This window comes from Strix aluco, chromosome 5, assembly GCF_031877795.1.
Source record: "Strix aluco isolate bStrAlu1 chromosome 5, bStrAlu1.hap1, whole genome shotgun sequence".
Classification (NCBI taxonomy): Eukaryota; Metazoa; Chordata; class Aves; order Strigiformes; family Strigidae; genus Strix; species Strix aluco.
In genome coordinates this window covers 31,839,818-31,864,188 of record NC_133935.1, presented here as the reverse complement: position 1 = coordinate 31,864,188, position 24,371 = coordinate 31,839,818, and the positions used below count along the sequence as shown (strand labels likewise).

Sequence of the window (24,371 nt, the reverse complement as noted above, 5' to 3'; positions counted from 1 at the left end):
CGGGTCCCCAGCTGTCACAGGCGTTACTGGCATTACTTTGACTGAAAACACTCATTTTCACCTCAGTAAATACCCTGCAACTTCCACCCTCCTGTGAGCTTGGGCTTCTGACTGCAGTCCTGCCTGGGCCCGGGCCCTGTTCCTGTCCCACTCTGCAGATGAGACTCTACCTGCTTTTTCTGGAGAAGCTTCTTGCTGTACAAAACCACCATGGCCACCCCCCCACTGCCCAGCCCTCCTTTCTGCCAGCCCCTCACACTTTGCTAAGGGCCCTCCTCCTGCAGTGTCCCTTCACCCCCTAGTTTTGAGTATCTCTTGCTTTTCTGGGGCTCTGCTGCGTGCTGAACTTTGGGGAGGGCTGGCAGCAGGGGGGCAAGTGCCACTGTTGGCAGCACAACTGCTCCCACCCCGGCCGCTGCTCAGCCTTGGGGCCAGGGCTGATGCAAGGCCAGTGCTGAGGCGCTGTGGTGCCAGCACAGAAATGGGGTCATAATTATCAAATGGCAGAAATGGATTAAATCTAGTCCAGGCCCTGTCAAAAAAGAGATCCAAAGCCCAGCACTCTCCCAAGATGCAGTTTATTTACAAACCCACCAAATAAAGGAAAGTAAGAATCTAGTGTCATTTCATGAGTAGTTTGTGCTCACAGACAAGCGCTTTCAGTAGAAAGTCACAGACTCCATACCCAGAGCCACCACCACAAAGCAGCAATTCTCCACTCCTGACCTGCGTCCCTGCTGCTGCCGCAGGGCAAGAAGGACGAGTCAGTCTCCCTGAGCCAGCTCCAACCCGAACCCCATCCTGAGCTACAACGGTGCCAAAATATACACGTTCCTGGAGTTAATTTACAGCTTTTTGGTTAATAGTAAAAATCATCTAGAGACTAAAATGACAGCATGAAACACTCTTGTTTAGGGGAGAGGTGATTTTTGTCTGCTCCCAAAGGAGACAGGCCCATCCCCTAAAGCTGTTACAGCAGTAACAGGCTGGTGCAGTCAGGCACCTCTTGTCCACACCCCATGCCAGTGCCAGGGAGGCAGGATGAGGTTGATGCTGGTTCCCCCTTCTCAGCCCTAGCTCTAGGTCAGAGGAACTTGTCCAAGTGCTTCAGGTTTTGCCATCCCCCTCCCCGGCAGGGGCCAGCCCTTGGCTGGCACAGGGCCAGCTGTGCTGTCCCTGCTCCCCTGCAGCAATGAGTCTCACCAGCCCGATTCCACTTGCACCCGCAGTGCTGTCTACCAACGGCACCAGCTCTCATGGATCAAAGCCACCCCATGAGGGCTGCCTTGTCCCCAGAGCAACAGCAGCAGACACGCTCGCACACGCACGCAGCTGCTGGCCTGTGGAGCAGTGTGTGAGGGGCTGCAGGCCAGGCCGCTCCCTCTGGCACCGGCAGGGAGGCAGGGCTGGGGCAAGCAGAAGATGGGGGGGGGCAGACATGGGGAAGGCTGGGAAGGGACATCTGGTTTTGTGGCCAGAACACATTTGTCCCTTTGCAGCATCACCCTTGACCACCACCTCCCATGGGTCTGCAGCTTGGCCTCTTGGTGCTGCTGCCATCTGTCCCAGGTGGCCTGGCAGCCCCCCCCGAAGGGGATTTTGTCACAGATACAAGTGGGTGGGGTGGCGGGAGGGCATGGGGTGAGACATGAGGGGGGGTAGGGTAAAAGAATGTGCGCCATTGAGAAGGTTCCCCAGGATGGGGTGGGGTGGGGGTCACCCATCTATGTCCCAGCTGAAGAGATGGTGCTTCACGAGCATGTCCTGCACCCCTTCCTTCAGCGGCTTCTTCTCCTTCTCCTGCAGGATGACACAGAGACCCGGGTCAGTGCCCTGCACCCAGAGAAGCGGAGGTTGCATCTGCAGGCAGAGCCCGAGCATGCCGAGGTCTCCGGCACCCAGACAGAGCAGCCTCCTGCACTTCCCACCTTCGCGCAGCTGAGACAGGGAGAGGCCCTGCGTTTGGAGAGCACCGGGGAAGGGAGGGGCGCGCCCTTTCCCCCTGCCCCAGCTGGGCAGGGGCGGGCAGCATCCTCTGCCAGCACTGCCACACAGCTCCTGCGCGCAGCCTGCCCTGGCAGGGCGAGCTGCCCCATCCACAGCCTCTCAAGAGGCAGAGGATGGGCTGGAGCGCAAAGCTGGGAGCGGGAGGTGGCAAGCGAAGGCCCTGGCTGAGGAAGAGAATGAGAGATGCCACCTACTCACCTCCCTCTTTATTGGCAGCTCCCAGTCCTGAGAGAGGCTGAAGGCAAATTTGCAGAGGACTCTGCAATGGAAGAGAGCGGTATAACACCCCCACAGCTCCAGATCACACTCCCAGCCTGTGCCCACAACTGCTGCCCCCAGGCACACAACTGCACCCACTCCTCAACTTGGCCCAGCACGCCACTACGTTTACAAGGATGAAATTCCTTGTTTGTTAGTGTTGAAAGGGCAGCACCAGTCATTCATTTCCCGCTTCCCCCTTCCTCTTTGGGTTTCACATCCTGCCAGGCCCAGGCTGGAAAGAGGAGCTTGAAGATGCGACTCAAGTGCAACCCCTACAGAACCTGGCCCAGCATCGCAGGGAGGCACGGGCAGCCCCGGGCTCTGCCAGACCGCAGGCACACGGGGCTGAGGGCTGTACGCAGCTGGCAAGGGCAGGTTGCAGGTTCCTCTCCCGAAAGCAGTCCCCTGCCAGTAGCACCTCAGAGCTTCTGCACACACACCCCCCCCCCCCCACTCCCTGGAGTAAGAGAAGCGTCCTGACCCCCATGCACACGTGCCGCATGTGGGTGGCACACGGAGGTCCCTCACTGCACCTGGCTCTAAGCAGGAACTGCAGGCACAGCCTCAGCCCTGCCCCTAGGACAGGGACACAGCTCAGACCTTCTGGCAGCAAGCTCATCAGTCCTTCAGGCTCAGAGGAAACTGCTGCGGGGGTCTCCTCCAACTCCTGCAGCAGTGAGGGAGCTGGGGCCTTCCCCACAGGAAGCTGGCTGTGAGAAATATGGCTTAAGCCTCTGCTCCTGCTCCACACAAACCCGGGCCCAGCCATGACCCAGTCCTGCTTGGTCCTTCAGCGGTGCTGAACCAGCACCGCCCCCACGCTGTGAGAAAAGGGACACGGCAGCACAGAGGTGGAGGGGACTCCCTCCCTCCCATTCTGCAGCAGCACAAGGAGAACAGGGCACCCTGAGGTGTGCGCACACAGGCCTGCTCCTGGCTACAGGTGCTCCCACTGGGGCTGGAGGCAACCGGGTGGCACAGACAAAAGCCAGTTCCCACAGGATGGCAGCAGCAGCAGGGCTGGAGCAGTGGTGTGGTGGGTTTGCTCTGTGGCTCCCTGGGACTGGACGTGGCTTTGCAAAGCACAGGAGGGCCAGGAGCATGTGGCATGGGTGTGCACTCTGGGCTCCAAGCGATGTGCTTTGTGCGAGCTCAGGCACTAAAGCCGCGTTTAGCCCGACATCGCTCCCTCGCTTAACCAGGAGTCAGACGGTGAGCGACTCCTTCCTGGCCAGTGACAGTCAGTCTCCCTAGCACATTCCCTGCTTGGACTCATGGTGGCTGGCAGAGGACCTGGGGAGTAAGGGGATGGAAAAAGGCAGTCTCTCCATCAGAGTAGGTGCAGGGCATAGCAGGAGGCTGCTGACAGGCAGGCAGAGGCTGCCTGCTTGTCACAACAGCTCCCCAGGAGCCAAGCTCTGCTCTTGGATCAGGCAGGCACAGTGCAACGCATTAAACTGTCTAGACAGTTGCTGCTGCCTCAGCACACAGAAGGAAATCTCTGCAGTGGGGATGTCTGGGCAGCCTGTGCTGCTACTCACTGGAGAGGGCCACCTCCTGCAGAGGAGGAGGAAATCCATTCCAGACCCTGGGGAGGCCCATGGGGACAGACTCACCTCAGTTCACATTTGATCTGCACCCAGCCAGGACTTCGGAGGAACGACCAAGGATGGAACCACTTCTCCACAGTCTGCAGGCTTGAGCACAGCACCTCCAGCCACAAATGCAGCACCTGCTCGCTGCGGCAATGGGGTGGAGGCACGTTACTTGGCTGAACCCAAGGAAAGAAGCCCCGTCCCTTTGGGATAGTCTATTTTCAGCCCAAGCTTTGACCCCAATCCACAGTCTTATCCCCAGTGGGAACAGGATAACCCAGGAAACTTGTGTGAGCCACTCCATGTCCTAAGGGCTACTTCGTCCAGTCAGGAGCCAGGCCAGCATGATGAACAAGAAAGGAGCAGGTCCCACTCAGTGGTTGCAGTGGATAGATTGAAACAACTGCTGCCCTTGAGCCCGCTCTGCCCCCTCCCAAGCTCCTTGCACACAGCGCTGGGGGTATCAGGACCAGATGACTCACTTGAGTCCAACGCAGATGAGGGAACGAAGCTTCACGTCCATCTGTGCATGTGCAGCATCGTGCGTCATGTTCACAGCCTGAACCGCCTGCAGGGAGGAAAGATGTGGTTACCACCTTCTCACCTGAGCCTTAGGCTGGGCAGCTATTTCAGTAACACAGCCAAATGCTACCCTCCCCGGAGCTCCCCACCCTCACCCAGTGCCACTTGCTCACATCAGAGGGGCCCAGACTTTCTGATGGCTTCACTCTGCCTTTTCCCAGGCACCTGGTGTCTCTACTCCTTCCCATCAGGGAAAGTCTGGGAGACTCGAGGACCTCCTTAGAGATGGGCATGACCCCCCAGGGGAAACTTCCCCCCACCGGGCGCTGGGCTCTGGCGGGGCTGGGGGCAGCACTCACCCGGTAAAGCAGCTCCTCTGGAGTGAGGACTTTTCCGTCTTCATCGAGCCTGCAAAGATCACAGCACAGACCTAGCTAGCTCTGGAGCCACCCCGGGCACATGCAGACCTTTCCCCCTCCACATCCTAACAGCTCTCTTGCTACTGCTGAGCCCACAGGTGATCCTGCAGCCATGAGAGAGCAAGACACAGCCCCAGAAGCGAACATGGGAGCCTGGGGAAGGGGACAAGAGCCACTGTCAGCCCCAAGTGCGCACAGGCACAGCAGCCTGCCGACACCACCCTCAGAGGAGGATGGGGCAGACTGTCTCCACCTTCCCAGCAGCAGTTTGATAAGCGTGCAGGTGTAGGGCACAGACCCAGCCGCTTGGTGTGAATAAAGTGGCCTTACCTGTAAGTCTTGCAGAGCACAAGGCGAGAATACACAGAGTCAAAGTCCCGTTCCACTTCCCGACTGGCAGCCTAGTAGGGCAGAGGGACAGTCAGTACCCTCTGTCCTACAGCCCCCTCACCCAAGTCCTCTGTCAACACAGCCCCACGGGGGGAACTGAGATATCTCACCTCTTCAATGAACAGCCAGGGATGGCAGGGCCCTCCCAGCAGAGATGGCTTCTTCAATCCATGTTCAAATATGGATTTCAAGGCTGGACACAGCGTCCCTCGCACCAAGTCTGTCACCCCTTCTGTGACCGAGTCATCTCCAGCGATGGAGTACTGAGGAACATGAAAAGCCAGCTCTCAGCATAGTAGTGGCAAGGGTGCAGAGCATGGAGGTGGTCCACCTGCAGCTTCTCTGCACAGACCTCTTCCACTCGCAGGTGCCCACCAGCCCCTCCCTTCCTTAACCCCTTATGCTCTTGCTGGCTCTTGCATAAGGCACCATGTTCAGTGCTACTCCCCATGGATTTGTCAGGACACCAAGACCTTTGTGCTTAGGTGGTTCCCAGGAGACCACACAGGTGACCCCAGCACCATCCTGGCAGCATTCAGCATGTAGGAAATGTTGCAGTTTGGTGTGATGCTGGCTGAGCAGGTAAGGAGAGGGACTTGAACTGAGGGTCTCTGGGACTCTGTAAGCTGCTAAAAGTCGAGACATGGGGATAGATAGGAAGTCCCAGGTCAGCTGATACAACACTTCGAGGTATCACCCTGCCTCGCTGTTAACACGACGGATATTCCCAAATTAGGATGAGTGGGATCCTCTCTATTTCCACAGTTGGGAGGAGAACTGCTCAGCAGTACAGGGTGTGTTTATACACAGAGAGGTGATCTGCATCTAAGGAACGAGCCCTGAGAAGGGGGTGACGAAACAAGTGAGATGTCAGCTCTAAGGGCTTCTCCTGGGGGTCTCAGGTCAGCCTTTGAGCCCTTCCTTCCTCACTCTCCAAACGCTGAGGAGGAGGGGGAGAACAGGGCCTTCTCTCCACTTCCCCTGCAAATTGGCTAGGCCAGCAGCTGACGATGTTAGTCTCCTATCCGTCACCCCAGCCTTGGGGCCATGGAGAGGTATCTGCTCTCACCACTGCTGGTTGCGAGAGGAACCGAGACAGAGTGCCTCCTTCGGCACAGCTGCTTGGGGAGAACCACTGTGGTGACCACAAAGCACGAGCAGGATCCACAGGCACAGCCTCAAAGGAGGAAGAGAGCACAGGCAGCGGGGAGCAGGCAAAAACGCCGCTCACAGGATCCTCCTGCGTACTTGCCTGCTGCTTTCTCAGCTTTCCCGAAGTTCATCTCCAGGGCCCTTGCAAGCCCAGGCATCACACTCAGCTACCCCCTGCAGCCCTCTAGGGCCCCCATTCTCCATTCGGTCAGCACAAGGAAGTTGAGCAAACAGGTTCAGGAAGATAAGCTGCCTGATCACATCACTAAACGCTCAACAGCCAGAGAGAGCAAACAGATTCAGGAGGCAAATATACGGCTGTTTTCAATTACATTTTTTCAGTTATGACAGGACTCTTTTTACGTTGGGTTTTTTTTTGTTGTTGTGGGGCTTTTTAATTACCTCTTTACTCCGCTCATCCAAGATCTCCACAAATTTTGCAGGAAACCAACCTACAAAGAGTGGACAAAGAGGTGAGCCTGACACAGACACCGAGAAACCCCTACGCAGACAAGACCAGAGCCCAGTGGAAGTTGAGAATAAATCAGAGTTCACAGGGTCCAACCCCAAAGAAGGAAACAAGCAGCCTCAATCACAAGAATTAAGGCAACTGCAAGAGGAAGCCTATTCCAGGACACTGCTCCCAAGCAGCAGAGATGACATGCACCCAATCATCCTGTGACAGGAGGAAGGAGCCTAAATTTGCTGTTTGCAAGAAGTAACCAGGTAGCTGCACCACTGCTCTCATACCCTCCTTTAACATTTCCCTTGTCCCTGGCAGATGCCCTGGGTGACTGGCAAAGCCTTTGCTGCAAATGTGCCAGAGCAGTTGCTGTGGAAGAATGGATGCTCTGCCTCTGGCCCCCCTCCCCACAGTGCAATCCATCTTGCTCTCACCTCTCAGTCCATTCAGCTCTCCCACCCAACAGTGCTCATCCTTCTGGGAAATGATCTGAAAAACAGAGTGGGAAACACTGGTTGAAGAGTGCAGTGCGAGGAGGGCTACAGCTGCTCGGTTGTGTGTGCACAATGAGGAACTGTTTTATTCTCGGCTGCTTTGCCAATGTTCTCTTCTCACCTGGCCCAGGGCCTTCAAGTGCAAAAAGCAACTGCAAATGCAATGTTACCCCTGCTTTCCCCAATTTCAGATGGGATGCTCACAGCTAAAACACAAATGGATGCTTTTACAGTCTTACCACAGCTTAGTGTACAGTGTTAAACTGGCACCCAGGTTGGACCAAATCCATCTTTTGCTCAGCTGCATGGCACCCAGGAAAGGGACTTGGTGGTTGCACTGAGAATGACCCACAAGACAACACTCACAGGAACATACTGCCGCATTCCCAGGCAGTCCCCAGAAATGCCAGCTGCTTCCCCTGGACTCCTAACTGGGCTCTGAGCTGATCTCCTCCCTTCTTTCCCTAAAGAAGAGGCAAAGCAGTGTCCCAAACAAGTTGGGTCTGTATGGGCCTGCCCTGGTCCCCATCTCATAGGCTGACGCACCGTAATGATGTCATTCTTGCGGAAGCCCAGCTCATCGTCGTCGTGGCGCTCAAAGTCCAGCAATGCCTTGGCTCGTCGTCGTCGGTTGCGGGAACAGGCCACATAGTTCTCGTGGTCCCGCTGGTGGCTCTCCATGCTGTAGTCTGGAGTCAGATCCTAGCATGCATGTGGATGATGAGCAAAGAGGAATGAAAAGCAACAGATGACTCCCAGCTGATCTGACACAGCTTGCATGCCCCTGTTCCCAAACCTGTTCCTGTTCCTAGCAGGCAGAAAACCTCCCAGCAGAGCCCTCCTCCACCAAGGATGGGTTGAGCAACCCTCATCCTCCACCCATTACACCTGGCACATCCTTTCTCAAGTCTACACTCCAGGAGCATTTGAACAGCCCTGTCCTGTGGTGGACACTCAACACTCATGCCCAGAGCACACAGCAGTGCAGATCCAGCTGTTCCCACTCACAATGCTGCAGTTCTTGGGATCCACACACTGGAAGTGCCGTGCCACCTGGAGAATGGCCTCGCGCAGGTCGGCCACCAGCTCCGTCTGCTTGATGTTCTTGGCTTTCAGTGCCTCCAGATCATCATCCCCTGGGGGAGCCCACACAGCCAGGGGGAAGGCAAGGAAAGGAAAACAGGTATGAGGTATTTATTTTTTTGTTAACATTAGAAATCATTGATTCTACAGAAGTCAAAAGAGTTTGACATTAGAAGTGCCTACACTAAGGCAGGTACTTACTGCCAATCTATTCAATAATGTAAATAACCAATACCAATTTGACTGTCTCAAGTTTCAAGGAGCTGGTATTTCAAACCACATATGGAACTGGAATATGTAAACTTTGATTTGTCTGGACAACCAAGGTACTGCATACTACTTTAGAGAAGTGTTTACGCAGTATATAGACAGCTGAATGGTGGGACACAAAACAGAGGAACTTTCAAAAATTCTCTTCAACTGAAATTCTCTTGAAACTGAAACAGCTGTTGGTTGAACTACTTCTGATTTTTGCATACCTCACAGGCTGAGAGCATATTCTTCACTGAGTCTTGAAAAAGATTTGAAAAACCAAGACAGCCCACTTTCCCATGTCTGTCTAGAAGTCAGAGCCATGAGAGAAAAGCCACCAACTACTTAAGACCTCCACCTCCCTAAGAGCCAGATTTCAGAGGTTTTGGGTGTATAGAGATGGTCATAAGTACAAAGTAAAAGTTACCAAAGCATCTTTCCACTGTCACTAATTCCCCCAGGAGTTCTAACAGCCTATCTCTATTAATTTATGCAGAGAGATACCTAAAGGAAATGGATTCTTTAGACAGTTAACGTATCTGAATGCCTTAAACATTGGGTACACGATCTTTGGGAACAATGAACCATTGGCTTCTTTTTCTAAAAAAAATCAGTTTGTTTTAAATTCAAAGTGTATTTTCATACATCTATTTTTGCTCTCTCCCTAATATACTGAAGATGTGGTAGCTTGATTAACAAAATCAACATTTAAAACAATGTATTTTTCACTGAACTCCAATTTTCATACAAACACAGCTTTTATGTAAGACCAAGTAAATCACTGGCTAGCAAATTGGTACTCTGCTTATCTTCTAACAGCATTATAGAAACTAGTATGAGTGAAGTGTGGCCCGAGCTATACAGCTGCTGCAACAGCTACGTACACATGAAGCTTCTGCTTATTGAAAAGTGATTAACAGTATCTTTTAATCATAAGTGATCCTAATTAAAAAGACCAAAACTTTAAGAACACAAATAAAAGCACAAAACTAGATTGAAAATTATTTTTATAATTGTTTTCTGTTTGCTAAACTAAATGATTAACGAATCAGACACACTGAGCTTAAGAGAAAGCTGAACTTTGCTTCTGGCCTAGAAAAATTGTAGGGCACACTTACTCCCAGTCCAAGCAATGAAAATTAACGAAACCTCCTCCTCGGTGGCCAGGGGTAGGAAACAGAGCATGTAAGAATTTTCACTACAGATTCAGAGGTACAAAGATTGTAAATAGATAGGTGATCACACAGACGGCGGGGATTCCCAGAAAACTGATGTTTCTAAAACAGAATGTGACTAAAGAAGAAACTACTCAACCACAGCCACACTAGCTCTCATTTGTAAATGAGACTGCCCTCATTTACATAGATCACTGATTCTTTTTGTCATCATTCAGTCCCTTCTGGCCAAAATACTGTGCTCACCCCTCTGTACTCAGATCAATCCTGTCCAAACACAAGCAGGAGATATGGGACGCAAGTTCCACACCCTCCCTCCTTAGAATATACATGATACAGAGGAAAGCAACTGGGGTTTCCACCAGATTCACCTCATTGCACCCGACATGCCTGCATGTACATTTCCAAAACAGGAAACCAGTGCCTGATCAGCCACATGTGAGAAGGCTCTATTTTGAGCCTGCAAAGACTGACTAGCTGCACAGTTGTGCAGAGGAGGATTAGCTCTCCTGCATTTCCTTGTTGCAATGCCCATCCAACAGGAAAAGGGCAACATGCACATCTTATTCTCTGCCATACTAGCTTTTGCTGTTTCTTCTTTCTATTCCTTCATTAGAAATCTGGTCCAACTCCTTGAATTTCAGCTAGCAAAAGCCCTGGCCAACCCGATCTAGCATGAACAAGAGTCTGGCTTTGACCAGGAAAGGTTGGGCTACAGACATCTACAGGTCCCTTCCAAACAGTGCTCCTGTGACTGTATGACTCCTGTCCAAGTCACTACTAAATCTGTATTCACTCTAAGGAAGAAGAATTAAGTTCTGAGTAAGTTCTTGACAACTGGGCTCTGGACAGGGCTTTGAGTAACCTGGTCTAGTGGAAGGTGTCCCTGCCCATGGCAGGGGGATTGGATCTAGATGATCTTTAAGATCCCTTCCAACCCAAACCGTGCTATGATTCTTGCTCCCATCCAGACAAGGGCTATGTACCAGCTCTACACAATAACTACCACAGGCAGCAGACTTCACAGTTAAGGTTATTTGACAGTTCCCAGTATAAGGTGAAATGATCACATCCAAGCCTTCCTTCCCCTTACTTGGGCTGAAATTTCCATTCTGGTCATCTGCTGCAGGATGATAACTTCTCTATTTTAACCAGTGTTTTAATCACTAAGAATATTAGGTAAAAACCATGACAGTCACTGTACAGAAACCCCACTATAATGTGAAAACGCTATGAATTATCTCAGTTCTACTACTGATACATTTTGAAGCATGAACTTAAAATTTATGTTTGTGTATGGATATCACTATCACTTTCATAAAGCTACTCAAACTTGGCCAAGGAGACTCTGAAACACAAGAAGGCTGTATTTGGCAGCTGCCAGTTCAGTCTGTACTGAAGGACAACACTACATAAAAGAGGTCTGAGTTTAGGTTGCACAAGCAACTTTCCTCCATTTCTTCACTTTTGCATGCTTGCCTTTACAGCTTCATTGGTCTTCTACCATAACTTTTATATGTAACGGTGTACGTGCTTGTAGCAAGCCTGTGACAATATATCAGTTTCCCGGAGAACACCAGAAAAGCTCTCCTCTGAAAAGACCAGTAAAACCCAGTTTTAAATTTATTTGGGCCATTTCAACCACAACAGGAACACTATTTGAACCCTGTAAATTCAGTATGTTGTCTTGCTCCGGAAAAACAATTTCTGTGGTGACATGTAGCAATTTCAAGAAAGCTAACTGGTTGCAATGAAGGTGATGACAGTGAGGCTTACAATAGAAAGGGCTATTATGGAGTCACAGAAGCAAGTTACTGTTAAACCCATGCAAAACCTATTCTGACGCTGTGCTTTCTGGACATATGCTGGCTTAGCTCATAAGCGAAGAAAATTAACACAAAAGGGTTCACAACATCGAACTCTCACAGTAAGGGGGAACATCAGTGATGTTTGCATTTATAAATTTTAATGCGTGATACATTGGACCATAATACCCTGTCTCAGATCTTTAGAGATGATCCTGAACTGAGCAAAGTCAGATCAGAAGAGTACAACATCCAGCCTGTGGACTGCATATAGCCTGCCAGAAAATGTCTTTTACCTGTTGGTCAGTGCAAGGAAGACATTACAGCTGGGATGAGCTGCAGCCCACTGTTAGTCAACATGTAAGGACTAACTATCTAACCCAAAATTCACTTTATGAGCTCAGACCAAAGCAAGTGGAAAACTGCACTTCTTTACTCTCACCCTTCAGTTCTGGATCCCTTCTCTCCTCTTCCCCTGTCCCAGTGTTTCCCTGATTTGCTCACTCCCCTCCCTCCCAGGCTGCTATATCCATCAGCACCACGCGAAAGGCACAGGATTGTCCTTACCAAAAAGCAGAGAGGTGATGCCAGATTTCCTGCGCTGAGTCCTGCGTCGCACAATCTGAGGGAGAGGGAAGAGAGAGAACAAAGTGCACACATTAGGACAGATTTCAGAAATAAAATAAAAGCAGTCGTCCACACAGGTCAGCTCTGGGCAAGGGGTCCTGACACCTACCACTGGAAGGGGCAAGCAAGTGAACTGGCAATTTTAAACAGGAGTTGTTCTAGTTCTAATGCAATGAACCAGCTCTACTGCTTGATCTGCTCCATGTGCAATAAGTTATTTATAGCTCAATTATTATGAAAGCATAACCGAAGTTCAAGAACCAACCATGATTCGAGTGAGTAATTTTAGTTCTAATCCTACTTGTTGCCAAAAGCAGTTCTACATGTAATTACATATAAATTTCTAAGTGGATGCTTATTACATTTTAGAATTACAGGAGTGTCTTATGCACACAGACAAGCATCTATCTTCCACACAGGCTTGACAAACAGGAGCTACTACATCTGTAACTGCAGGCTGTAGTCCAAGATTAAACACAGGTGCATTTTTTATTCAGCTTCTCAAAGGCTGCTGCTGTTTTCTGACTCTAGCCTCCAGAGTTATTTTAGTGTATCAGTTTCTTACTAATGGATTAACTCCAGTTTCTACTCTGCATGCTCTAAGCAAACTCTGCCAAAAGCATATGCTGTTTCTTTTAGTTTCCATTAATAAAATGCATCACTTTCCATCATAACACTCATTAATGATAATTACAATCAATGTCAATATCCCTTTCACTTGAGGATTTATCAACCAGGACAGATCTGGCATCATTTCATTAGTTCAGACCTCCCTTTCACTTCCCAATACCTTTTATTCACTGGATGACACAGTCATCCTGGAGCCAAAATCCTCTCAGACAGGAGGACCTCTTGCTCACAAAGAGCAATTGGGAGGGAACATGTAAGGGAACAGTAAAAATGGACCAGCAGAGGCAGATGGGATTCTGTGCACTCACTTTGGATAAATTGTTGACAGTGGTGCTGGAGTTGAGCAGCTGCCCTTGGTCAGCAATGAGGTAGGCCAAGTGTTTGCGACGCTGTGTCTCCACCGTCACATCTGTCAGAGAGCCAGCCACGCGCATGGCCTCCCGCAGCAACACGTCTGCATCTTCAATCTGACTTGGGATGTCCGAGAGCGTGTTGAAGATTGAGGCAGAGTTCTCAGATTGGATTAGCTCATCTTCCTGCAACGATGCAGTCATTTTGCCACACAGAACAGTGAGCATGACAGCTATGCTCTGCGGGCTGCTAGATGCAATTTTATATTCAGTGTACAGCCTGATAGAATAGATAATTCCATTAAAACTTCAGTAGAAAGAGTCCAAGCTACCTATGGGAGGGGAACAGAATCTTTTACTACTCTACTGCACTGCAATCTGCCCCCAGAATTCTAGCTGGCATGTTTTTGAATCACAGCATCCATCACTGAAATGAAATCAAATCAGCTAGGAAAGACAAAACAGAAGCTTATTCTGCACCCACCGCAGACTGGGCACACCACGGATCTTGCTAGAGACAAGGGAATGCAAGCTGCTCAGTCTCACACACTACAGAGCACCTACTGTGTCAAACTGTGCTCCACCTTCCCCTTACTCCCAGCAGGCTCACCCTTGCCCTTCACACAGCAAGCTAAACCACAAAATTAATTTTTGCATAAAAAGGAAAAGATCGGGCAGTTAAACGTAAGCCAGCCAAATCAAACGTAGTTAGGACAATGCTAATCTCTTGGAGCATTCAACAGCACCATCAAAAACTTCCCACATGACCACAACCTCAGCTTTGTACCTCTGCTCAGAGTTGGTGCAAAATCCGTAAGTATCTTGGTTTAGGTAAGAGGGACGCTCAGGTTGGGATCTAGACTGAACAAAGGGGGGCAGCTGAGGGGTTTAATTATGAGGGAACAAATAAGGTAGGCAGGGGAAACAGCAATTCCTGAATCCTGTAAAGCACCTTGGAAGTTCTTCCCAGCCCCCAGTTCTGAGGAAGGCAGGAAGTTGTTTTCCCGAGCACATTCCCAAACCACACAGAGGAAGTGGATACAAAACCTTCTTGCCCCTAAAACTCAGAATTAAACACTAAAGTACTATAAAGGAGGAAGAGGAGGTGAGAATTACCTTCATACTGAGCATGCCCAAAGTGAGCTGGAACAGCACCAGAGAGCCCTGGTAGAAGAAGAGGTCCCAAATACGCAGCAGCAGCTTGATGTGGACAACACTAGCGAAAGAGGTGAGGAACCAGTGCAAGGTGATCAAGGAGAGCTCTGTGAATAGACACAGAAAAGAAACATGACAAGGGAAGTCAGCCAACCAGTGAAGATGGACTCTCCTAAGCGCTCTCCTCCCAGCTCGAAGATGACCATGCACTGCCTCCAGGGTCAGGAGGTTTTCTCTTAGACCTGTTGCTCTCCCTTTGTGAAAAAAAAGCAACAATTTTTGTCTGCATGTCACCCTGGCAAGAAAAGCTATGGTTTCCAGGGCACACTTTTACCGATGTCATGCTCTTGGAGCAGTTTGTCCAGGCGGGGCAAGTACTGCACGATGAGCTGTCGCAGGACACGCTGGTCAGTCTGCACACCCATCAGGGTGGTGCTGAAGTAGGAGGCAGGAACCAGTTCCTCGATGATAGCGCACATCATCCAGAAGGCATCTTCCTCCTCCAAGAAGAGCAGCAGGGAGGCAGCCACCTAGGATTTTGAAGGAAGGAGAACTTCATGTCCTAAGAGGAGCAGAACTCTCCCCCCACTTCCTCCATGGAGAGATGGACCAGTATCTAAGTGACCAACATCTTCCTTCCTTCACAGCAGCTCTCCTGCAGTCTCCCACTGAAGTGATTTCATCTCAGTGCAATGCCTGTCCCTCTCCAACAGATGGACTGAATTCTTTCACATCTTTGGACACATGGTGCTACTCTGCTCTCCCTTCCCTAGGAAAAACATTCCATGTGGAAGGGATTTCCCTTCAGCTCAGGAGGCAATAGTGTCTGGCAGCACCGCCTCAAATCACTTGCCCCAGCATAGCCACCACAGACAAAACAATCCCTATCACAAAGACACTCTGAAAGCAGGTTACCATGCCAGTGCCTTGGCAATATCCAATCTCTGGGTAGAGCCAGGCAAGTCCCCGTAGTATCCTGCGTAGCCGTGGCACCCCGATGCTGTTCATGTTCGAGAAGCAGGCATTGCTGGGCATCGTGCGGAGCAAGTCCTTTTCAATCTGTGAGACAGCCATAAGGAAGGACAGGGTCAGCTAACAGCATCTGAAAAATTGCCTTCTGCTCTCTGCATTTCCCCAGGGCCTCTTGCCTGAGGGAACTCTGCTTCCCCACACTCACGCATTAAGTCCCTAGGCACCAAAGAAGATGGCCCTGTCCAAGCACCTGGGTTCAGTTTAACAGCCTTCACTGTTAAAGTGACATGTGGGAAAATGCCAGTGCAGACGGTGACTCAGCCCCTAGCTTCACCACTGAGACTAGTAGGCATACTAGTTGAGAATTTCATCTGCTTGGATTTCAAGCAAGACTTCCCAACAAACCCATCCCAGACAGAAACCAACAACCTGACCACATCTATGACAGGGAACTTGGAGGTGAACAGCCCACAGATCTCCCTTGGGTAGTGTTGTTCCTCCTTCCAATCATTTTGAACCTAGCTTTGTAGTGAGAGATGAATATGTGCACAGCTCAGTTCCTTTTGCCATGGCCTTTGCCTCCTCCCACAAAAGGAGAGGTCAGAGGAAGAGAGAAAACACTCTGTAACAGTCTTGTTGGTGTTCAGAGACTTTGTATTTGAGAGAACAAAGACAGTCCCTGGAAGCAGCTGCCACTACCTCAACAGAGGTGCATCTGTCAGTCTTTCACCTTTCACCTCCCTCAGTGAATATTAGGATGTTTGATAAGATGTTGTTTTCTAGCCTGCAGGTAGCATGGGTCCAACCCCTTCCCTGCTGTCCTAGGAAGGAGGGGAGCTGCACAGTTGCTGTTCCAACAAAACAAAGGAGAAATATGCCCAACAGGATTAAGCTTTAGCAGGATTCAACCACATATGTCCTCTCAACTGTCCCTGCTGCAGGTGTTAGGCAGGCACCCCTTCCTCCTCACACAGCAAATCTTGGCCTCCTCCCCACTCCCTTGCACCCAGTCAGCACTAGGCAGTATCTCCTACCTGTTTGGCAGCAATGGTTTCATCGTTAGAGCTGTTTTTCACGATATCCCGATATGACATCTCTGAATTCCTCTTCTTCTGCAAGGCCCCTGACAGGCGCATCCACAGCTGGGGGGACAAGGTACACAGAGATAGGAAGAGTCACTAGGACAGCCACAGAAAGCCATAATCTGGCACCCTCTCAACCAAGAGAAAGTCTCACTCCACTGCCTCTTACTCCAGGCAGGAGAGCCTGCCCATGACAGGAATCACTCTTACCTGTGGCCTCATGCTGTGCGGGATGCCAGCTAGCACCAGGGAGCGCAGCTTGTCTGAATGTGGTAGGGTGACCTCAATTTTGTCCCAGGTGAGGTCACCCACGTCATGGTTATGTGTGAATTCCAGATGAGCCTGCCACTTGAGTCTCTGCTGTGGCTCCTCTGTCAGTGGGACCCCCAGAAGCTTGCTGGAGTTTGGCTCAGCACCATCTGCCTCAGCAGAGGAAGGAGAATGAAATGGAGGCAAGTGAGAGGGAACAGGAGAGGGAACAAACACTGGGCAGGGTGGGAAGTAGGAAGGCCATCTGAAGAAAGCACATTAAAGTCTTCCATCCAGAGCATGGAAAGGCAAAGCTTGGTTTCTAACACTCTTCTCCATGCAGAAATTTTATGGTCATAAGCAAAAGGCACTGGGGCCTTGAGAACTAAGAAGCTGCTGGCAGGCTTCTAGTCATTACTTACTCACGATTTAGAGCAGTGTGGCTGGAATTAAACAAGACCCTGGCAGCAGTCATCCTGCTGGGTTTTGTAAGGATCTGTAAATCAGGCTGCCAAAAGCATAGCAAGCCTCAGAGGTGGAAAGCAGAAGCTCTATGCTCATGCAAGTAATGAGGTACAAAATGTTAACTTCGGGGATATTTAATCACCAAAAAAGCTTTAATAAGGACATTTCAAAATTCACAATGAGACATCACCTTAACCTGAGGCTGGCTTTCCAAAATAGATACTTTAGCACAAGTAGTACAAGTTTGACGTAAGGCACTCTGTCCTTCACCATATAACACATCCCAACAACACAGTCCAAATCCTTCTGATGACTTTATAATGCACAAGTCTATCAAATGTTCTGGCTGAAGAAAATAGCTGTGTTCTGTCCTCATCTCCTGGTCACTGCTTCAGAGAGGATCCTCTATGACTCAAGGTGCTTCAGGGTACACATGCAAGTAACTTCTGCCCTTGCACTGTACAGCCTGAGCCCTGGAAATGTTCTCTCAGAGCACATAAAGCAATTCCTACATCCCCCATTCATTTCTCTTCCTCTCTGCAAAGGCAGCCAGCTGTTGTAGTTCAATGCCCAGCTGCCATAGCTCTCCACATCTCCTATTTTGTTGCCTGCCTCCATATCTTGCAGAAAAAATAGGATGTGGGTTCTTCCCCTACAATTTGTCCTACACTTTACCAAGCTGCTGGCATGGGCAGAACACATACTGCTGCCACTCAGCTTGGTCGCAAGTTTTTCAACAGATGGCACGTCACTGTGCCTGCTACCAGTGCTTACAGTGCTAGTGAACACAACAGAGACCCCACTGTGAACTGGGAAAGTTGCCCTTCCCCAGCATGCAGCTGTGAAGGGACACGGTAACTTCCTCTTAACTTTTCTCTCTCTTATCCATGGCACAAGCATAAGAGAATAGAAATGACTCTGCTGAACAGTCTATGCTTCAGACTGGCCATAAGGCCAGCACGTCTAACACACTTAATTACAATGGTAGGATACAGAAAGATGATGACAGGTGGGTAGACAAGACCTAGTACAGAATGGTTACAAAATCACCCTGCCATACTCAGAAGCATGGGAAAGGCTGGACACAGGACACAATGGAAGGGGGAGGGAAGGGACTGGTGTACCTTCCTTATCAACTCGGAAACCGAATTCATCATAGTAGAACTCTGGCTGCTCGATGGATTCTTCCTTCTGCAAGACATGAGGAAGGAGAACAGATGCTTTCACCAGTTCAGCACTGAACAGAGACATGTGGATATTGCCCTATCCCACCGCTGTCCACACTGTGCCCTCTGAGCAACTAATCTCCTTGCCCTGTTAGTTTTAATGCCTCTCACCATAATTCCCGGCTGGGGAGGTGTTGCATGCCATTCCCATTTTGACTTCTCCATGGAAGTTGTGAAGCCCTCTGCCTTCACACCCACACTGATTTTCCCAGCAATTGTTTTTCCAGCAGAGCATGAGCACGCCATCAGATCAAGATCAGAACTTCCCACCTGGAGGGGCACGCAGCCTTCCTCATGGACTGAGGAATCCACACACACCAGCTAAAGCGGTCTTTACTGTCTGCATCTCTAATACACAGTGGTCCTCTGTTACCCCTGCACACACACACTGCAAATACAGCTCCCTGCGTTGCTCCATCCCCTGCCTGTTGCTTTCAGATTTTCTCTGAAAGACAGCAGGCAAAACCAGGATTTGCACCTGTGAAGCAAACCCAAATTATAAGCCAAAGGAAATTAAGGTCCATGACCCAAATCTCAATTTTCCTCATCTGTGCTCATGGTTGGCATTGGGGAATACACACTGGAGGTTACAACCAGACTTTTTTAAGGAGTGAAAACCTACCCCTTCCTGCAAGCCCACCTGCCCCTCCTGTGGGGTCTCTCGCAAGCATTGCACCCAGGCAGCACCCAAGAGGTGTGTTTCTAGCACAGCTCCACAGTAAGATTTAATCTGCTTCATGGGGCTCAACTGCCTTCAGCAAACACTGCGGCTAAATTATGAAATTCCATGGCTGCTTCCTTCCTTCCTGCTCTGCCCACCTGGTGACAAACCTTGAGGCTACCATTTCCTGCTATGCACAAGCCATCCAGAGTAGCTTGATGATGACAGAGACCCTCTGAGGGTGTCAACATTTTTACAGTGGAGCAATAGTTGCAAAACAGCAGGGCAATAATTCACACAAGTTTCTTTGTGCTCTGCAAGATCCTGTTGCAAGAGCCAGGATGCAGCCACAAAACACATGAAGTTTAAGTAGCAAACAAGCATCCACAACTGAACCACTGGAGGAAAAGTGCATCTCTCCCTCCTTTTCCCTGTGGCTTTCAGAGAACACCAGAAATCACCAGGGTCCCTTTTACTTCTGTGCAGAGCCAGAGAACACCCCCTCCCTGCACCACACTGTACCTGTGTGTATTTTGCCAGGATCTCCTGAGGCCAAATGCTGGGAGTGAGTGCTGAGAAGGGACCCCCAGCAGAGGGAGTGTGATGGCCTAAACAGAAAGAGATCAACATATTGCAGTGAAAACCTAGAAGGACTCCCTTGGAAGACACACACTCGATACAGACTGTTCCACCAAGGGAAGGACTCACTCAGCAGTTTGTTGCTGCTCTAGACATTGAGGCAGCTCCCACTTCACCAAGGAAGCAAGTAATTTCAGATGGTTTTGTCCCTTATTACTAAGCAAAAGAAGCAGAAAGGCCAAATGAAGTTCCCTCTAAGAAAGGGACTTTTAGGGAAGAAAATAGTTTCATGGCATCATGTGATCTTTCTTCTGCTTGGAAAAGAAGTGTGATCAGTGCCAAGCCAGGGGAACCATTACCAAAAAAAATTTATTATGGAGAAGTAAATGCCTCCTATGGAGGCACTGCCCCCAGCACCAGCAGCACTGAAACTTTGTCACCCAGGCACCAAAATGGGCAGAGCCCTCAGCAAGATGCTCAGCTGCTCCTTTTGCTCCAGAAGGGCTGGGATATTGCCAGACCATGTACAGAGAGCTGCAGCAATGAAAGTATGCCTAACATCTTGGTCTTTTGTGTTCAAGGTAAGCACCTTTCCAGTCTTAGGTAGCGTCCCACTAAATAGCTTCCCTTGGAATAAAAGCAGACATAAGTTTTGCAATTAAAGCTGTTAAGCATGTCCCAGGTCTTCCACTATGCACATCACCAGGACAAAGGTTTACTTGGCTTTGAAGTATAGTCTCCCCCAGGGTTATATGCCCTGAAATAACCAGCCAGATCAGGAAGAAAGGTTTAGACAAAAACATGGGATGGAGAGTTGGCCACTGTAGGAGGAGGAGACCTAGTTTTAGTAAAGCTTATATCTCAGTAGTCCACAGTCAAACTCCAGTAATTCTTCAGCCTTTCTGACTGCTCTAGATCTACCACTGCACAGCAAAAATCTCTCATGATTGTAAAGTGAGCCACTCACTTTGGGGCAAATCTTGGGAGGAGACCAGCACCAAGAAAATCTTATGAAAAATGGTGAAGGCAAACTATATTTCAACCTCCTTTTCCCTCCATGCTCAATGGCTGAAGCAGCTTCTGCAGGCTTCAGCACAGGGTTAAAGAAGGAACTGAGCTCACCCTGAGTGAAAAGATAGCTGGGTCACAAAGAGTGGGGTGATTTCCTCTCCTCCAATTTGACCAGACAGTATGTTAATGTAAAGAATGGCTCTTGGAACCGGTAACTTTCTTTTACTAAATTGCAGCTAAAGAAAGAAGATACTGTGTTCATTTTTGTCAGCTCACCTGACATTGCGCTAGGTAAAGCGGAGTAGCAGAGGCTGTCAGCAGGTCCAGAAATGCTGTTCTCAGAGGTGAGAGGTCACTACCCTGTTATAAAAATAAGAAAAAAATTTAAAAAAAATGCGTGATGAGAGAATTCAATTAGCATCTAAGAACATGGTGGGGGACAGACAGACCCCGCACACACAACTTCTCCCCAGGAAAACTAAATCCCTTAGTATCTAAGTTCCTTCACAGGAAAATTAAATTCCAGAGACTGGAATTTCCTCTTGGTTTCATACCTACGCATCAGCTAGAAAGAGCACACTGTCATTTACCAAATTCCTCGTGACAGTAACAGCATTGCTGATTCAGAGAATGTCAAAAAACAAGTCAACTTTCATCACCTTTGCCATCACATATTGTGAATCCTGTGTTTAATTATGAGTACTAAAAAACCACACTATACATCATCATTCTCTCAATACAATGTCCATGGAGAAGGGACTGGAATGGTGAAGAAGGTTTATGGGGTATCATTAGATGCAATAAGCCTGAAAGATCTTCGGAGTAGTATCACAAACCACAGGAGCAAGTGTATTATGCTGTGGAATACAGCTCCCTGAAGGGAGCTGGGGAAGCTTCTGACAAGGATTTTCTGTGATGAACTGGGCTATGATGTGGACAACATGCTCTCGAGTACCTCTGCAATGAGCCAGGATCCTCTAATTCAGATGATGATAGAGCTCAGACGATGAAACAGCCTGCATAGCTCCCCTCCTTACTTTCCTGATACCAGTTCACAGCAGATTTTTATAGGGGTTTTCCAGGAAAACAATGGAATAGTTCAGTAAACAAAGAGAGATATTTTGGACTTTAAGATCAACCTTATAACTCTGTGTGTGGGAGACAGCAAGAGCCACCTCCACCAAGCAGATAAGGCCAGTGCTGGGATGTATCAGTCACTCGAACTTATTGGGAAAGAACCTGGGAGAAACTAACATTTGCATGTCTGGGATGGGTTTTCCAGCTTCTCCTTTTCAGTAAAGTTACATATGACTGCAAACCACTAAAAGAAGGAACTTCAGGGATTCATCCAGCAGGCCCTGTCCAGGTTGTTCATAGGACTCAATAGTACAAGGTTCTATTGCCTTTGCATCTCAGGGAGCTTTCTAGTGAGTACTTGCAGCCTGGAAGTGGCTTGCCACAGCAGTCCAAGATAAGCAGCTGTAAAACACTGCAGAAGCATAAAAAGCATCTGTGTCTGAGAACACAAATGATAAGGCTTCTTCCTCCCAGATTTAAACAGTTTTCTGCATGAGAAAGGCTGGCATGGATGAACAGACACTCTGATCTTCTGACACCAACTCTCAGGGGAAAAAAAAAAACAAACAAACCAAAAACCAACCAAAAAAGAGGTCCAGCTTTTGTTTCTGAGAAGTAATGTTATCCACACAATAGCCAGTTGCTTACCCACGAATTCTGTAAACATTTTTCTATTCTTCCCATTACTCCAGCCCCCTTACTCTCTTAGCACCAACTCTTCCCTCAATAGCTGCAAACATAACAAAATTTACAAAATGAGGTCACACTCATTTTACATGGGAACACACACAATATGCACACCAAGCTGGTAAATCTGCTGACAACACTTATTCCCCTTTCAACATCACTGTGAATGTATTTTGATGCTTTTTTTTCCAGGCTTATCACTGCCCTCTTCTTGAGGCTGCAATATATCCTTCTCCCCTGCCCTCTTCCAGCCCAGTTTCCAGTAACTTTTATTGGGAATGCAGTCACTGTTTCAGCCACGTGGTACTTCTGCCATGATTCTTGATTCTCATTACCTGTTCTCTGAATCCACGCCCAGTGCCCCAAGCATGTGAGCAGGGATCCCCCTAGGTCATTATTAACCTTCATCGCATGCACAATCACTGCTGAACCAACCCGCTACAGAGGAGCCGGGCCGGTGTGTTAGGCACATAGATGAGAAAAGACCCCATAACAAGAGAATTAACCACCGTGCTTGGGAAGCAGGGCAGCAGGAGTGCTGAGGCCGAAAGTCCCTCCTCATCCCAGGACAGGTGTAGCAGAGGGGAACACCTCCCCTTGTCCACGTCATCTCACGCTGGCCTCCGCCTTGCTGGAGATCACTCCCCTGCCTGCTGCCTGCCCTCCTGTCCCTGACATTAGAGCACTGAACTTGGTGGGCAGGTTCTTCCTGAACCTGGTTCCTATAGAAACCTTCCTGCAAGCACCCATCTGGGACAGGGCCCAGAGAGAGGGTAAGAGGCGCTCACCTTGCTGCTGGCACCAGGTCGTGCAGGAGGGCAGGGTGGGGAGTGTGAATCACACCAAGAGAAGGCTCCTGCTGCGGCACAAGGAGGTGGTGCGCTGGGGACTAACCCACTGAGCCAGATGTCTCCAAGAGAAGGTCCTGAGGCCACTACACCAGCCCTGTAGGTCTTCATCACCCTGCTTTCTCCCCATTCCCACTCTATCTCCAGTAAAGCATCACAAGATCCAGGAGGAAGGCTTCCTTGGCACAGCCAGGCGCCATCCAGTGCAAGCCAGGAGGAGGATATCTGGCATATGGGATTGATATAGTAAATTCTTTACTTTGACTGATGTATATAAACCTAAAGCAACTCTCAAACTCTTCTAGCCAGGAGACAGCAAGCAACAACAGGCAGTCCCATGAAGCCTGTGAAATTGCATGCATGAAATTGCTACAGCTAACTTAGCTGTGTTATTTGCACAGCACACACTTCTGAAAACTAGTAACAATAAGGGATACAAAGGAAAAAGCACATCAGATCCAACAAATATTAATGACAACTCCTAAACCCTCAGAACTCTAAAATTAAAACCAGTTTTCACCCATGCATTAAGAAGCATTTCCCATGTTTAAAGGCAATTTAAGTTTCCTATACAAAACAATTTTGGTGACCCAACAGGTAGTGTTCACACTTTGAAAGAAACGCATTTTCTGTTAAAATGCAAATGGTACCTGTTACTTGCAGCTTTACTTTTTGAGTTCAGACTCCAAAACAAATCACACAACCACTGATTCCGGCCTGCTAGAACACAACTATAATGACAGTGTGTGTACCTGAAAAAGAAGGCTGCAAGGGAAGCACGGAGTCAGCAGCTGGTACAGCTATCTGAAGCACTCCAGCTGCAATGCCTTTGTCAGAGTTGCAAATACACACCACATAGGATTACATCCAATTAGTTTCTTTTCCGGTGTAGGTGTCCTTCAGAAATTGATGTGTGAAAAGGGGACCTGCAAATTTACTTCCACTTGGCAGTATGAAGCCTCCTCTGGACACACGTGCTCTTCTGCACAGCTGTAATATGAGATATTTCAATTACCTGGCTTCTTGCAAACACCAGATAACAATCTCCTGCTGCCTATGTTTTACTTGCTTGGCCTCTTTTGCCATGTGATCTCCACTTAAGCCTGCTGTGGTAGTGCCTGGATATGCTGTCCG

At 49.1% G+C, this 24,371-nt stretch overlaps 1 protein-coding gene across 6 annotated transcripts in view; it reads right to left on the bottom strand.

Moving 5' to 3' along the window:
• Positions 1-562: 562 nt before the first annotated feature.
• SGSM3 (small G protein signaling modulator 3) overlaps positions 563-24,371 on the bottom strand; it is a 33,105-nt gene continuing 9,296 nt past the window's right edge. For 4 of the 6 annotated variants that reach the window (XM_074826735.1, XM_074826736.1, XM_074826737.1 and 1 more), the window contains 21 exons: positions 20,902-20,985; positions 19,558-19,643; positions 18,273-18,339; positions 16,645-16,853; positions 16,387-16,494; positions 15,296-15,439; positions 14,715-14,910; positions 14,342-14,487; positions 13,184-13,411; positions 12,186-12,240; positions 8,312-8,439; positions 7,850-8,005; positions 7,244-7,298; positions 6,749-6,798; positions 5,305-5,457; positions 5,135-5,205; positions 4,745-4,793; positions 4,346-4,431; positions 3,885-4,007; positions 2,206-2,266; positions 563-1,800 (listed from right to left, as the gene is read on the bottom strand). In XM_074826735.1, the coding sequence (XP_074682836.1) occupies positions 1,717-1,800; positions 2,206-2,266; positions 3,885-4,007; positions 4,346-4,431; positions 4,745-4,793; positions 5,135-5,205; positions 5,305-5,457; positions 6,749-6,798; positions 7,244-7,298; positions 7,850-8,005; positions 8,312-8,439; positions 12,186-12,240; positions 13,184-13,411; positions 14,342-14,487; positions 14,715-14,910; positions 15,296-15,439; positions 16,387-16,494; positions 16,645-16,853; positions 18,273-18,339; positions 19,558-19,643; positions 20,902-20,908 (2,262 nt within the window). In that variant the 5' untranslated portion in view covers positions 20,909-20,985 and the 3' untranslated portion in view covers positions 563-1,716. Of the gene's footprint in view, positions 1,801-2,205; positions 2,267-3,884; positions 4,008-4,345; positions 4,432-4,744; positions 4,794-5,134; positions 5,206-5,304; positions 5,458-6,748; positions 6,799-7,243; positions 7,299-7,849; positions 8,006-8,311; positions 8,440-12,185; positions 12,241-13,183; positions 13,412-14,341; positions 14,488-14,714; positions 14,911-15,295; positions 15,440-16,386; positions 16,495-16,644; positions 16,854-18,272; positions 18,340-19,557; positions 19,644-20,901; positions 20,986-22,824; positions 22,847-23,177; positions 23,192-24,371 lie in introns of those variants that run through there. The other 2 variants (XM_074826739.1, XM_074826740.1) reach the window with 2 other exon arrangements.